The 16749-nt window shown below is 38.7% G+C and overlaps 1 protein-coding gene across 1 annotated transcript in view; it reads right to left on the bottom strand.

Annotated features, from left to right (window-relative positions):
• Nucleotides 1–1962: 1962 nt before the first annotated feature.
• KCNMB4 (potassium calcium-activated channel subfamily M regulatory beta subunit 4) overlaps nt 1963–16749 on the bottom strand; it is a 68756-nt gene continuing 53969 nt past the window's right edge. Inside the window, exon 3 of the mRNA XM_036867324.1 lies at nt 1963–5304. Coding sequence (XP_036723219.1) covers nt 5136–5304 — 169 coding nt within the window. The 3' untranslated portion in view covers nt 1963–5135. The remainder of the gene's footprint in view (nt 5305–16749) is intronic.

Raw genomic sequence — 16749 nt, 5'->3', positions numbered from 1 at the left:
CTTACATTTATTCCACTATAACCCTAACCCATGCACTTATCTCTCTAAGTGGCAAAATTTCACCAAGAATAATTTAGAATTACAGTTAAGCTACTTCTTGATTCCTAACTTTCAGAAACGATATGAGATAATAAATGTTTGTTGTATTAAGCTGCTTAACTTTTAGAATAATTTGATAACAGAGTGATTATTCTACTGTTCACTTGTTTAAAGGATAGCATATGATATTTAAATACAAAAACATAAGCTTATCTGTTTTATAACTTTTTCATTTTAAGGCTAAAATTGCAATATATATTTGTTTATTCATTAATTTTAATTTTTTCCAGGGTTAATTATGCCCTGGGTACTATGCTAAGTGTCTTATTCTGCCCAGCTTTGGTGAAGAACTTAGAAAGCTGTTTGACAAGGCATTTAGATGCACATGGAAACCACTTAATGCGAGTTAATTGGGGGTTATTATTATCGTGGTCATTATGGATAAAAATATCTGTAAGTTTCTTGTTGGAAAGGACGTGGAAACAGTATGTACAAAGGACATAATGGATCTGGGAAGCATTTATCCATTTATTTAGCACCTTAATGTGTCAGGCACTGTGCCAGTTGTGGGGGAAAAATTCCATCAACATTGTTCTTATGGATCTTATCATCTAATGAGAGAGATAGATAATAGACAAGTAAACAAATAAGTATAAGCAGCAGTAGGTACTACAAAGGAAGAAAGAAAGAAGGATGAAGAGGAAGAGGATGACAGGAGAAATCTACTTGTATAGGATTTAGGGACGGCTTCTAGGAAAAGTCAATATTTAAGCTCAGACCTGATGAATAAGAACCAGATTTACAAATATGGTGAAAGGAGAGGCCCAAGCCATGGGACGGGACCATGGCGAGTACAGTGCCTCTGAACTGTACAGCATGTATCAGGAATGCTGAGATATTAGGAAAATGTTGTTATAATGGATTGATATATTTCAGTAATTTTTCAAAAGGACAAATTATCTGAGCCAGGTAAACGGTTCCTTATCCATGTTGTTTGGTAATATTTTGTCCCATTACTTATTGTCATTGCATTGTCTGCCCATCACTACACTTGAGAAAGAGACCTAAGAATGCATCAGAGCTATTGCAAATACATTCAGAGCTCAAAACAGGTAAGGGCAGGAGATAATAGATCTGGGAATCACCAGCTGAGATCATCAGATGAGACCATTCAGAAAAAGGCAATGTAAATTATATCCCCATCATAACAAAAGTCTAAAATATGTGGCTTTGCCTTGTTGCCAGGCGGCAAGGAAATAGATACTGCAAGATGGAAAACTAGAGACTCTTGTTATGCTTTGACTAACCATTAGGTAAAACTGGCACTAGCAACTTGAAAGGCAGACATGTGGCTATGGGGAAAGTGGTCAGAAAAAAGCAGAGCTATGATGTTTTTTATAGTGAGGAACCGTGAAAAACAGTGAAACAAGAAAAACTAGTTACAACTAGGTAACTCAGCTTTGTTACAAGAGCTGGGCCTATATCCTGTAGCCCTATGGCTTCTATACTCCAAACAGCAGATTATTATGCAGTCTTTCTCAAAAGTCTCCATTAAGTATTACTGACTGGACAATGGAAGTCAGTTGAGCAGAAAAGACCAGCTAAAGGGCACTGCATTCTTACTTAAGCCCACTTTTCTAGAAGGCTTCAAAGTGGCTGCCACTCGATTAAGGGCTGGAGATACGGGCCAAGCACAGACACAGTAAATAAGATGCTGCTACCTTAAGAACTACTGATATAATGAGAGTAGCCCTCTGGCTGTGGATACTTTCATCTGAACTAACAAAACTGAAAGCAAAAAGACCAAGAACCATGTTTTGATGAAATTTTATCACCAATGTTGTAAGCACCCCTCCGAGGCCAGATGGACCCCGTTACCCAAAATTTGGTTTGGATGTTGAGACTAATGACCACACACACATCAAGAGGGTATGAAAAGGTTTATTATTCACATAATGAATGACACTTTCTGGGAGAGTGGGGCAGTTCCCGAGTAGATCCAAAAATGACTTGACTGGCTTGGCTTTTATTATTCTTAGGGTGTGGGGCAGGGAGAGGTTTCCTGCGAGCAGGCCAGGGCTTGTGTGGTTTGAACTTCCCACCCAGTCCAAAGCAGGGGGTACCCAGGCTCTCTAATCAGCTTGCCCAGATGTGGAACAGAAGGGGAAAGGGAATGGGGAGCAGAAGGGAAAAGCTGTTATCAGTCAAACATCGAAAACGGAGTCAGACTCCGTACAACAGTCAATTAAACAACAATCCTATAAACTATAAAAATCTACATTTGTTCAGTCTCTAAAGAAATCTAGGTCTACAAATCTCCACCAGCAGGCAGGGGCCTGCAAAAGCTGTGACGCCTCCCAAAAGTTTCATACGTGGCTACGTAATCTGAAGAGCAAGAGTTTCCTGGAAGTCAATTAGAGGCCACAGAAGGCAGTGGACAAGGGAGTTCCTCCCAGAGAGCAAAGTCTAACCAAGGACTGTATATCCTGCCAGGGCAAGAGATCTTTATCATCTCTGCTCAGATTTTCATCATGGCTCCGGCCATGGACAGCTGCCCATCATTCCTGTCTTTTACTGTAGTATTCACTCTCTCCTTTTTCTTTCTCCCCAGTTTTAGTAGGACATATGTCCATCTAGCTGGAGATAGCATGTTCCAGCAGTCCTTGAAGCTAGGTATAGTTATGTAGTCAGTATTCATGAGTGGATTATGAGCACAGTGATGGGTGGAACTTCCTTGAAAGGAAATAGCTAGCTCCCAAATTCCTCTCTTTTCACAGGCTACAAATTGGGTGTGCTTCTTTGAGCCAGCTTTGACTATGGGAAGAATAACACATTTGGTAATGAGAGGACAACAAGGTAGACAAATTCTGGATCCCTTGATTACCTTATGAAACAGAGGCTGCCCTCCCTGTCCTGGACTTCTCAACTACCTCTGGATTGCTATATGAGAAAGAAATCAACTCCTATCTTACATGAGTCATCATATTTTGGGGTTTCTGTTCCAGCAGCTTATACCATTTCCTTGCTTATACAAAAAAGAAAATGAAAATATTAAGAAGTTAAACTTCTTTACCTTCTATGACCTTAAAAATGTCTCCTTGTTCGTTCAAATTCTATCTTTAATGATAAGTATAATAAAGAACCTCAAATTTAACTGGCTACAAGCAAGGAAGACCTTAAAACTATATGTGACCTCAGTCATTCAGCATGCTTCTCTTTTTTTCCAAAAATTCAGCCTACAGAATATAATCAGGTATACTCTTTGAGCCTAAATGGAAGCATTTAGTTAATATAAATGGATGAGTAAAAAACTGGTAAATAAAAACTCATCAATATATATCACCTTCCCTTTTTACCAACACAAATGTTGATGTACTATTTTTATCTACTCCCTGTAATCACTTAATCACAGATTATTGGGTTAAGATAAAAATGGATAAAGTAGACTTTATCTCTCACAATGTGATGCAAAGATGACTTTCTCTGATTCCCAGTTTCGTGTTACTCTGTGCTTCAGAATGGTTCACTGTGTTGCTAAGACAACAGGGATGCTGCAACAGAAAACTGGGATTGAAGTCAAGGCACTGTAGCTGCCTCAAAGGATGTCATAAATAGTGTGTTCAAGGCCTTTTTCACAGTGAAATCTGTAACACTTGAATTGGAAGAAAAATATCATCCAACATCCTAGTCTTCCACAGAAGACAACGGCTCACTCAATTACTTGCGTTCTAAAATTAAGAAAACATTGGTATGTGGACTAAAGTCAGGAAATCATCATTCCACTAATACGTATCTTTCTTAGAATGCTGCACAAATAACTGAGGGAAGCTTGTCCTTAAATTCCAATTTGCCTTTATTCTAATAGAAGCATGTCTGAAGAATACTAGAAGAAAGCAAAAAGAGATTATGTTGTCACTTTTTCCTTGACCAAAAATGTACATCTCATCTAAACAAAGGTTTGATTCCACATGGTAAATAAATAGGGTAGGTTTGATATTCACTGAGACCTGTGATTGATATTTGGAATCTGAGTTTATGAACAGATGCAAATAAGTATGGTCTCCTCAATGAACTTTTGATAAAGGCACAGAGAGCTCATCAGCAAAGTGATGTGAGCTGGCTTGCATCTCCAGGTGTGTCCAAGCAAGCAAAACAACTGCAGCAATATTTTCATTTTAATACTGAAAACATCAAAGCAAGGACAAAGAAAATATAATAAAATGTTTACCTGATTTTGACTATTTTTTTTTCTGATCTAAAAGAAAAAAGAAATGAAAATAGCATTTAACTAAGCTGAAAAGTGTCCTTCACATCATGTACATTCTATTGCACAGAGATAAAATCCATCAAAAATAACCTGAACAGATGAATAAAGAGGCACAGTGCTCTTGGAGCTAGGACAGGCCTTGTTCAGAATCATCTCCCTCTCTTAAGAAATAATCTGGTGAAAAACAATGCAGAGGCAAAGGCGAGTGTGGAGAATGTTTTCCCAATCTTTGAGGGTTCCTTGCTGAAGAGTCACAGGAGTGACTGGAGTCTGAGTTAACAGTGCAGTTTTCCTTTTTCAAGCAGGAGTCAAAAGGTACTCTTTACTAGTGGAAACTGGGGATTACATTGTGAGGTCAAGACTTGTGCAGGAATTCCTGTCTCCAAGTAAAAGTTTAATCTAGCAAAATCAAATGAAACCCGTAAGACCCTTTTTTAAAACCCTGGTGTTCTAAGCATAAAAAAGGAAATAGAAAAGAACACAGACCACTCTCTTTTAATAATTTTAAGTAGCATAAATCATAATGGTTTGTATTCTACACTGTACAATTATATACTGTTACTTCCCAAAGAAAATTAACTTCTATTGGATTTTCTGAAACAGATTCTCCGTACAGCTTGACCCTTTAGCCATCGCTACGACACATGGAAAACAATCTATGAGGTCCCAAGTCTTCTGGTTGTGCCCGTTTCTGCTATCATTGAGGGGGAGCCTCTCAGAGACCTCTCACAGCCCCTTCCATCTCCTGCGCCAGGAAGCAGGCTCTGCAGGTAGATGTGTGCAGATGAGTGCAGCTTCTGTGCTTTGCTTCCCATAAGCCGACTCCCCTTTAAGAGAACTTGCGCTTCTTCATGGCTTCTGCCTTGACTGCCAGGCTCTTGGCACAGATGGTCAGGACCACAATGAGAACGCCCACCACAAATGTCACCAGGGGCCAGAGGAAGCAATGCAGGAGGACAATCTCATCATGCGTGCGATGCAGGAGCACATCATCTGGTCTGCAAGACAGTGGAGAATAGGAAAGAAAGAGTGGTCAACTGCCTTGGCATGACATAACTCTTCACAGCATGGAGCTCAACTTGCTTTCTAGCCCAAAGGGCATAACCATCATTGAAAGCAAAGACTTCACGCTGACTATAAATACTGTACTTTGTGCTTCAAATCCATTATGAAAAGTTCTGAGGTCTTGAATCAAGTAATTGATGCATATTATTTATAATGTGATTTACATGTAAAATGTCAAAAGTATAGCAATCTCTTACACTATTATTTTCCTCCATTCTAAGTTGCTTAACATATTCCACTTTCTCACGCATCTTTTAATGTCGCTGAATCAGTCTAAAAATTGCTTACAGGTTGGCACTGTCAAACAAACCCAAACCCAAATGATGTTTTGTTTTGTTTTTTACCCCTTTCACCCATTTTGCCCACTTTCCCAACCCTCCACTTCTGGCAACCACCAATCTAATCTCTGTATCTATAAGCCCAGTTGTTTGTTGTTGTTGTTTATATGTATTTATATGTTTATATGTGATTCCACATGTAAGTAAAATCATATGACACATATAAGTGAAATCATATGACATTTGTCTTTCTCTATCTGACTTATTTCACTTAGCATAATATCCTCAAGGTCCATCCATGTTGTCACAAATGGCAAGATTTTGTTCTTTTTTATGGTTGAATAATATTCCATTATACATATAAAATATAATTTATATGTATAATCACATTTTCTTGAGCCATTCATCCATTGTTGGACACAGGTTGTTGTCATGTCTTGGCTATTGTAAGTAATGCTGCAATAAACATGCGGGTGCATATATCTTTTCAAATTAGTGTCTTCATTTTCTTCAGATAAATACCCAGAAGTGAAATTGTTGGATCATATGGTAGTTCTAATTTTAATTTTTTGAGGAAGCTTCATACTGTTTCCATAGTGGCTGCACCAATTTACATTCCCCCCAACAGTACACAAAGGTTCCCTTTTCTCCACATCTTCACCAACACTTACTATTTTGTCTTTTTGATAATAGCCATTCTGACAGGTATGAGGTTATATCTCATTGCGGTTTTGATTTGCACTTCCCTGATGATTAGTGATGTTGAGCATTTTTTCATGTACCTGCCAAATGACCTTAATTTACAAAAATAGGCAGTTAAAGTCACTATTTGAATTTAGACGGAAAGACCTATGGTGTAGTCTTCAGGTCGACTCAGCTTCACCGTGTGAAGGTTTTTAATAATGAACAGACTAGTGAATGGTTGGATTTAATGCATTTTTCCATGCTTCTGGGTAGGGTTAGCCATCATTTTAAACCACTGACCACTTTCTTGATAAATTTTGCCAAGTCTTAGCAATATATCTCAATCTTATCAATGTGGGGCTTCTATTTGCAATTCCAACATTGGTCTCATTCACGGGAAGTGAAGATGAGATACATTCCACAAGCCATGATCTGTCATCTTTGGCCACTAGAGAGAGATCCTGGGAATTTCGCTTTCATACAAGAGGTTTACATTTTGCAAGATATTTCCATTTCAGCCACAGGAAAGTCTGTTCCATTATGCTAGAGTAGCAATGCTTCCACCAGAAAATAAAATAATGTGGAATAATCAGTCCAATTGCCCTCAAGAACATCAGAGGCTTTAGAGTACAAGAGCAGTGCATTTAACAGAGGAATGTATTCCTGAGGCGCTCTCACTAACCACAGCTCTCATAATTCAAGACCTATTTTCCCAGAAGACTGACAAAGAATGTTGGATATGTCTCTTCTACCTGTAATGCAGCCATCACGTAGCATTAATAAAAACGGTTTTGCAGACTGGCTTTGAAATTACGTAATCCTTGCCCTTTTTTGTGCATAATATCATTTCAAATCCTGCACATAAAGTGAGATTTTTATTGACATTTGATTTCAATTAAAATTTGAACTAAGTGAATGCAGAGTCATTGTAACAATTAAGCAAAAATCATCCTAGCTTGCAGAAGTTACTCCTTTTTATGAATTCCTATAGCAACACATTGTCTTCAAAACTTGTGCTACCATTAATTTGTGATATATATTAATGTGTGTATCCTTTGCTTCTGTAAGACCCTTGACTTTGTCATTGCCTGTTTATTCTGCACATAGATGGTGCTAAGTAATGGCTTGCTACTGGTGAAGGGGAAACCATCCCAATTGCAGCCTTGTTAGTCATGCAAAATTTCAACAAACTTCAAGCCTTGAATGTGAAAAAGCAGAGGCCTGGGTCCAAAAATAGTCAGGGCACAATACAGTTCTAGTCATATTTTCCAGTCTTTGAAATCCCACCTGCAGCACTGCCATGGTTCTTTCTCCAGCTACGAGAGCTCACTGCTGTCAGACCCTCTACCTACATGTGCGAGGGAAGGTGAAAGCTTCTCGGCGTGACTTTCCTCCCTCCCTTCCTTCTTACCTTTATTCCTACCTACCTTCCTTCTTACTTTTCTTTCCCCTCTCCTCCCCTCCCCTTCCTTCTTGGATTGTTCTACGCCTGCAGAATTGATCTGTACAAAGATGAACTACATTCTTCATCAAAGGGTGAGAGTGTACAATAATGTGAATGTACTTAATACCACGGACTATATACTTATATGCGGTTAAAATGGTTTTTAAAAAGGGGGGGTTGGCAGAGGGGGACTTGAATTTTTAACACTATTTTAATGAATTTGCATGTGATTTCTATACTAACGTGTTTTACAGCTAATTTTCTAGTAAAATGCTTCAGTGAGCATCTTGTACCTTTCTTCTCTAGTCACTATTGTTGAGGCTGAATCCTCTACCACAATACAGTAGTCCCTCCCCTTATCTGTGGTTTTGCTTTCCGTGGTTTCAGTTACCTCGAGTCAACTGAGGTCTGAAAATATTAAAACGGAAAATTCCAGAAGTAAACAATTCATCAGTTTTAAAGTGTGTGCCATTTTGAGCATCATGATGGAATCGGTTGTCGTCTGCTCCGTCCCACCCAGGATGTGAATCACCCCTTTGTCCAGCGTATCCTGTCTGTTAGTCACGTAGTAGCTGTCATGGTTATCAGATACTTATTATGTCATGATACTTCAGTGCTTGTGTTCAAGTCATCCTTATTTTACTTAATATTGACCCCAAAGCACAAGAGCAGTGATCCTGGCAATTCACATATTCTCTTACTGTGCCTAATTTATAAATTAAAGTTTGTCACAGGTATGTATGTATAGGAAAAAACCTAGTATATGTAGGGTTCGGTACTAGTCATGGTTTGAAGCGTCCATCCACTGGGGGTCTTGGAACATATCCCCCATCTGCAGAGAAGGGGGCACTACTGTACTGTACAACTGAGCCAGGAAAATGGCCACAGATGAGGGGGGTTGGAACCATTATACATATTTTCTGAAACAGTTTGAAGAACATTTACTAAAAAAGAATGTGAGTAAAAGGAGGAGAGAAAATAATAACTGGAAAATGGTGGACCCAGATATTTGTTTTATTTAGAAACTGCTTGGCATTCCACACCCAAAAAAGCCCTTGGGGCAAAATTTGATTTTAATATTTCAAATGACAAAACGACGTCATTCACTTGAGTTAGCCAAGTTGAATTTGTAATCGCTTCAAAAGCCTTCTTTGAGGTAGAAATATTATATAAACATGTACAAGGTTTCTTTAAAAATAACTAGTGTCTGTTTCCATTTCATATGGTTCTAAGATGCCCCACAGTCTCCTTCGATGGGAAGGAAGGGTACAGAATATGCCACTTTGGCATAAGGATTATTTTGAACTGAAGGCAACTGAGAAGCAGCAGCTTCAAAGAGAGCTCTTCACACTTCCCCTATTTGCCTAAAAGCAGGACATAAATTCGTAAAGATAATCCTCCTCCTTTCTCTTCCTGGAAGGACGGAAGTTAATCACTGGAGACAACTCTATACCCTAATAGCCCAGAGATGGCACCAGAGGAAAAACAAACTTTATTAACTCAGCACTTACCTTCCATTAGTTCTGCATATATTTACCTTCCTACAATGTGCTGCCCTAGAAACTCAAGGTCCTTTTCCTTCATCTTGTCACTTCTCTAACAATTTATTGCTTTTTTTAAAAAAAAAAAGATGGCATAAGCCCAAGTTCTAACCACCTCTTTGAGTTGCTCATCACTGAGTGCTCTCATGTGTATGCAGGGTGCACATGTTAATAAACGGCTCTGTTTTTCTCTTGTTAATCAGTCTTTTGTCAATCTACTTTACAGGGCCCAGGGCAATGAACCTAAGAGGGGTAGAAGGAAAAACAGTTTTTCCTCCCCCATAGGAAAAACTTATTTCTCTGCAGAGTAATGCTTAAGTCCATCATTCAGTCATAGGATTTACTGAGATAATCTCTAAATTGTCCTTGTGAAATAATTAAAATTTGGCTCTTTCAAACTGGGACTTTAGTGCCATAATTGAAGGGAACACCCCACCTCCGCCTCAGCTTCCTGCAATTTTACCAGGCAGATTTCACATGGGTTAGCAAAAATTATTCCCAAAGGGGTTTAGACTTAGAATGCAGTTTTCCATAATTCCGTAATGGTGGGACTAAAGAGAAACTTTTAAAAAAAGAATCACTGTTTTCAGCATTTGGCAAACTAGATAAATGGCCTGATGAGATCTGAATATTATGTATTAAAATCAGGATGGTGCTGAGGATGTAGGCAATAAGCAACAAACAAACAAAAAAGGATGATTACTTTGTATCTGAGGACTTCAAAGAAGTAAGCAAGAGATTTGTTTGGGGTTGTGTAGAAACACTTTTAAGCCCTGAGGAGGGATGCGTACAAATATCATAAAACAAGAGTAAGTGCTGTCTGTGGGTTCCCTTAAAAATACTTTTCTAAGGGTTGGACTTACCCTGAGTTGAGCTTTTAAAGTATATTGTGGACTTCCCCGGCGGCGCAGTGGTTAAGAATCTGCCTGCCAATGCTGGGGACATGGGTTCAAGCCCTGGTCCAGGAAGATCCCACATGCCGCAGAGCAACTAAGCCCGTGTGCCACAACTACTGAACCTGCACTCTAGAGCCTGTGAGCCACAACTACTGAGCCCGTGTGCCACAACTACTGAAGCCTGCACACCTAGAGCCCCTGCTCCACAGCAAAAGAAGCCACTGCAATGAGAAGCCTGTGCACTGCAACGAAGAGTAGCCCATGCTCGCTGCAACTAGAGAAACCCTGCACACAGCAACGAAGACCCAACGTAGCCAAAAATAAATAAATAAAATAAATAAATTTATTTAAAAAAAAAGAAAGCATATTGTGATAACAGTAGCCAGAGTTTTTAAGTGCTTACTACCCTCCAAGTACTCTGGTAGAACATTTAATCTCTCTTGATCCTTAAAATAACCCTGTGCTGGAAGAATGTTTGTCATTTTATAATCAAAGAAACTGAGGCAAAGAGAGATTAGTTTTCCCAAGATTACACAACTTAAAATAATGATCTGAAACCCTATGAGTATGATTTTTAAACCTGTACTATTTACTCCTCAGCCAGCTTTTCTCAAATTTGAATCACCTCTGCTGTTTGCTGTAATGCAACCTCCTGGGTTTCAACCCCTGGTTCACTATATCAGAATTGGAGGTTGTGGTATCCAGAAATCTGCATTTTTGAAAAGCTCTTGGGTGACTCTAAAACATAATAAAGTTTAGTAAGCACTGTGAAAAATTCAAGTAGTTAAAAAAAATGTGCACTGCATGAAAGTACCCTGGGATAAGACAGGAGGGGAGCAGGGGGCTGGTAATGGGAGCAGGGATAGGGGGTGGAAATACAGACCTGAACGCTAGATTTGCCCAGGGGGGGCCTTTGTCCTAGTTGGTAAAAAGGCACTCCATAGGCTAGCAGCAGACCTAGCTATACCAGACGAGAAGATAAAGATTTGGTGTGTATCATCCTCAATATAAAAAATAGATTCCCTTTGACTTTGTCTCACCAAAGGAGATTTCTTCTACCTGACAATGCTTGTTCTGATGGCTAACAGGGAGAGGAAATGGAGACCTATTTTTTTAATGGACTGGAAAATTTCTTAAACTCATCTTAACCAGTTCGTGTAAAAATCTGAACTGCATTATAATTTACCAGTATCGCATGATGGTAATTGTACCCATCAAAAGACAAGATGATCTCCTTCAAAGATCCTATAGGAAACAGAAATCTTTCTAGATTTATTATCACAGGTACTTCTTATCTGAGCAGAGAAATTTCCTTTTCATGCTAGAAAGTTAAAATTTTGGCCCATCTCTAGCAAGACTATAATGACTTTTTTGTGCCAACCAGACCTCTCATGCTTTGTCTTATTTTCTTCACACATTTATAATTTATTTCACCTTGCAAAATTCTGTCAATCTTTAGAGCACTCATTAAACCCTTTTAGAACAGGCGTGTGTCAATTATGTACATTTACACATCAGGCATACAATAAACACTGGAAACTTTTTTAATTGTCAAGCTTTACCCATATTTCTATGAGGAAGAATATGCTGTATCATTACCGGAAATTGCACTTATGTGTTTTGATGAAATCTCATTTTAAAGTCTATAAATGACTCGTCATGATCACAATCATACAATAATGCTGCAGGCATAATATCAGTCCAATATGCCAGGCCTCTGGTATAGCAGCATAGCCAAATGACATAAAAAAGGTAATGATTTCATCCTCTGAACCTTCTGAATAGGTGCTATCTATTCCTGCTCTAAATCTTGTTTATTATTTGTAGCATGACCTACTTTTAAAAAGAATCTGAAATAGATAAAAATAAAAACAAAAAACTTAAGTACAGGGGGGTTCCCTGGTGGCGCAGTGGTTGAGAGTCTGCCTGCCGGTGCGGGGGACACGGGTTCGAGCCCTGGTCTGGGAGGATCCTACATGCCGCGGAGCGGCTAGGCCCGTGAGCCACAATTACTGAGCCTGCGCGTCTGGAGCCTGTGCTCCACAGCAAGAGAGGCCGCGATAATGACAGGCCCGCGCACCGCGATGAAGAGTGGTCCCCACTTGCCACAACTAGAGAGAGCCCTCACACAGAAATGAAGACCCAACACAGCCATAAATAAAATAAATAAATAAATAAATATTAAAAAAAAAAAAAAAACTTAAGTACAATAAAATCCTTAAACTGACAGTAAAGAATAAGTACAATGTAATTAGGATGGGGATAATATAGAAATCCCAGGCTAAGAAAAGCTCCTACCTTAAGCGTAAGTGCAACTTACCTCTGAGCTTCCCAGTGCCCAAGGAAAAAAAGAACAGAGATGAGTTACACAGCTGCCATATAAAAAAAGGAAGCATGCCAATTCACCAGATCGAACTTTCTGCTAGGGCTAAACTCCATAAATTAGGTTGTATGCGCTTTTACATAAAGCAATCTGTATAACACATTTAAAGGCCCTTAATAGCAGTTTTACAAAGCTGGTTAATGAAACCATGTGAGGGGTTTTCAAATACTGATTCCAAGGTCTCAGTTCTACTGAGGTTTTAAGTAAGTTTTCAGGCAAGGCTGACGATTACTCCCATCTGGGAATACCTGACCTAAATAATGCTTTTTATTTTTTTCCCAGCTTTGCTGAGCTGTAATTGACATACAACAAACTGCATGCACTTAAAGTATACAATTTGATGAGTTTGACACATGTATACACTTGTGAAACCATCATCATAATGAAGACGGTAAACATGTTCATCACCGCAAAAGTTTCTTTGTACTACCTTGTAATCCCTCTCTGTCACTCATGTCCGCAGCCCTACCAACAATGCTTTTTAAATATCAAATGTATCAGCCCAGTTTTTCACAATAACTGAAGAGCAAATCGTTCAAGACTGAAATCACTGAGGCGCAGTCTCTGCTATTGGTTGAAAGGAGAGTCTTCTGTCAGGTTAGATTCTGACGTGGAAGTGACAAAATACCTCAGGCAGATAACTTTGCCTGGAGTCGGGCTTCAGACAGCTCTTGAAAGTTTTCAGCAAGACTCTATGCTACGCACTTTCTAGAAGGAGACTGAATTAAAATGCACCCTATGAAGAAACTGAGTTGATCTACTGACATGATTTTTAAAAGATTTTTTTTCTATCGACAGATGCTGAAGATTAGCTGATAAAAACATTGAATTTGGTTTTGGCATAATTGAGCTGTCCTTACTGAGAGTAATTAACTAATGTGTTTGTTTAGTTGCTGTTTGAAGCAATCATAAGAACTTGCCAAGAGAGGAGAAAAGTATGTTTATCTTCTTATAGGATCACAGGAAAGCACCTAACAGCTAATCTAGTTATCAAGTTATTTCTATAAATTACAGTAGGAAACAGGGACCAGAACACAGAGACCCTTTGCAGTATTCTTTATGGTGATTTGCTCTATGGTGAGCCCATTTTTGTCCACGTGAGTTCAACAGTGATATTGTGATAAGGGCTTTTAAAAGCTTGGGAGGTATTCTATCAACATCATGGCTTTGCTCCATAGATGGCACCTATCTGTGGATGAAAGGCTGATTATAGGTCTATAAATGTTATAAACATCCTTACATTTTCTTAACTATTTTCTCCAATTAGGTGAACTCAGAGTAGTAATGTTTAATTGTATAAGCGTTGTTCCTCAAGCTTGCCTGTTCTTCATGGAGGAAATTAAATCGAGCCCCAAACTTGCAGTTTCCAGAAAGAGAAATTTGCATTGAGCAAAACTGGCAGGTATGATATTTGGAGCAATAAAGGGTTAAATTAATTATAAATAGGAAAGATTATACTTTAAGTCCACCCTGATGGAAAGTTCTAAGTCTTGGAAGTGTAGGACAGTATTTCAGAACATGAACTTGAGTCAGACGAACCTGGGTTTAAGTATGGGCTTTACAACTTGCTAACTACATGATCTAAAGAAAAATACTTAATCCCGGAGTCCTAATCTTTCATCTGTAAAATGGGGATAATAATACCTACGTTATAGGGTTCCCCTGAGGAGTAAATGAGATAATGCATGCAAGGTGTGTAGGCAGATGGCTGCCTAATAGTGAGTGTTCGATATTCCATAAGGAGTGGTAATGTTAATGACTGTCATTACAAATTTGGGGCTCACAACTCAGAAAATGATTTTAAAATGCTGGCAGTAACATATCTCCTACAAACGTCTTCTTCAGTCTAAGACTGCCAGGCTGAAGTCATAGGAAATTCTTTTGATCAAATTAAAATTCCCTTTGGTATAGATATCCTCATTCCCCTCAGCCTCCTTTGCCCCTTGTGGCCATCATTCCAGTCCTTTGTGGGGGGCTTAAAGGTAACAGTGTTAAGAAAGAGAATAGGTTTAACAAGCTAATGATTACAGTTGCCCCCGAACAACTTGGGGGTTAGGGGGACCGGACCAATCTCCACACAGTCAAAAATCTGCATATAACTTTACAGTTAGCCATTCGTATCCCAAGTTCTGCATCCATGGATTCAACCAACCTCAATACTATGGTACCATAGTATTTATCAAAAAAAAGCCCATGTATAAGTGGACCTGTGCAGTTCAAACATGTGTTGTTTAAGGGTCAACTGTACTTTCAATTCTAACATATGCACCTCGGATAGAGACAAGCAAGGGGAAAAAAATCAATAACACTAGTCCCTTGACTAGGAACACAAATATCCCCTAAATTTATCCCAAGCCATCATTTAACAACATTAAATTATTATAGTGGTTGGGCTTATTTAGCAAACATTTTCCTACTGATTAGGATGGTTGTCTCTACAGATGCAGCCCAGACAAGCAACTGTCTCAACCCAGCTCTTCTAAAGCAGAGGCCTGGGAAAACCATGGCAGCTTTGTGCTCCCAGAGTAAAAAACTTCTTTTAAGTTCTTATCCACACTGTGTAGTAATTATTTTCTATACATCTGTCTGTTTCCCCAGCCTGAGTCTAAGAGCCCTGAGGTAATGGGCCCGTTATGGATAATCCCTGCCTGAGAAAATCTCTCCTGAGTTGTCAGGAAAAAAAGAGGGATTATTGCCAAGACCTGAAAACCAGGAGGATGCTTATGACTTTTTGTCTTTAAAAAAGGCAAATCAATGAATCGATTTTACCCTAGATTCAGCTTGGCATAATTACAAATCCTGTTTTTGTTCCATTAAAAAAATGGAAAAAAATTTTAAACTATCTAGATAGTCTCTAAGGCAGACCTAAGACTGCATTAAATTTGCATGAAATCCTTTCCTCTTCCACCCACCTCTGTGAGCTGCTCAGGAAGAGTCACCTGTATCCGTGACTGTGACTGCTGGAGAGCACGACTTTCAGCTCCCTGGCGGCATCAAAGAAGAGGAGGATTTTGTAAAGTGGATGACTGTTTTGACCCAGCAATTCCTCTGAGTTTTTCTTAAGAAAAGCTGTTCTTTGGGGTAATTTGGTTTGTGGGTCTCTGAGTTACCAGGTAAGTTATTTATTTCACATAGGGTTGTAAGTGTTTTCTGGGCAAAATGCTTAAATTTAAGGTTTAAACAGAAATAAACTAGAGAAAAGAAGACATCTACATTCTATTTGAGACAGATTATTCCATAATAGTTCTCACCTTGTGTACCCTACTTAGTTTTTAAAGTGAAAATCTGATACCATTTTAAATCAGTGGGAAAGATGGGTTGTTCAATAAATTGTGTTGGGACAATACTGATCATTTGGGGAAAAAGCATTCTTTCCTCATCTTATTCTTTCCACCAAAAAAAAGAGGAAAAAACCCAGATGGACCAGAAACTTAATTGTAAAAAACAAACTGTGAATTTTCTAGAAGAACACCTGAATGTTTAAAAATAACCTTGGAATGAGGAAAAAAGAAGGTCTTTGTAATGGGGTTTTTTGATATAAGTATGTCCCAAATATTCTACTGGACTTACTTATACTAAGAAATTATTCATTGTTTATCAGAAATTAAAGTTTAACTGGGTTTCTTGTATTTTAGTTTGCTAAATTTAGCAACCCTAATTTCTAAGACATGAAATGTAGAAACTATTAAAAAAATATGGATGATCCAATTATAGAAATGTATACATTTTTGTATAGCCAAAAAACTCCACAAAGACCCACAGGCAAAAATAAAAACAAATAGCTAATATTCATATGAAAAGATACTCAATTATTTTCTTTAATAAAAAAGAGCAGGGTAGTGTCAGTAGTCAAGATGGTGGAGTAGGAAGAACCTGAACTCACCTCCTCCCAAAAGCACACCAAAATTACAACTATTTACAGAGCAACAATCTATGAGAACAACTTGAAGACTAGCAGAAAAGTTTTTTCCATAACTAAAGATATAAAGAAGGACCCACGGGACTTCCCTGGTGGCACAGTGGTTAAGAATCCGCCTGCCAATGCAAGGGACATGGGTTCAATCCCTGGTCCAGGAAGATCCCACATGCCACAGAGCAACTAAGCCCGTGGGCCACAACTACTGAGCTTGCGCTCTAGAGCCCACGAGCCAC

This window comes from Balaenoptera musculus, chromosome 10 (assembly GCF_009873245.2).
Source record: "Balaenoptera musculus isolate JJ_BM4_2016_0621 chromosome 10, mBalMus1.pri.v3, whole genome shotgun sequence".
In the NCBI taxonomy this organism is placed as follows: Eukaryota; Metazoa; Chordata; class Mammalia; order Artiodactyla; family Balaenopteridae; genus Balaenoptera; species Balaenoptera musculus.
The sequence above is the reverse complement of the archived record's forward strand: the minus strand, read 5'-3'. Positions and strand labels throughout refer to the sequence as shown.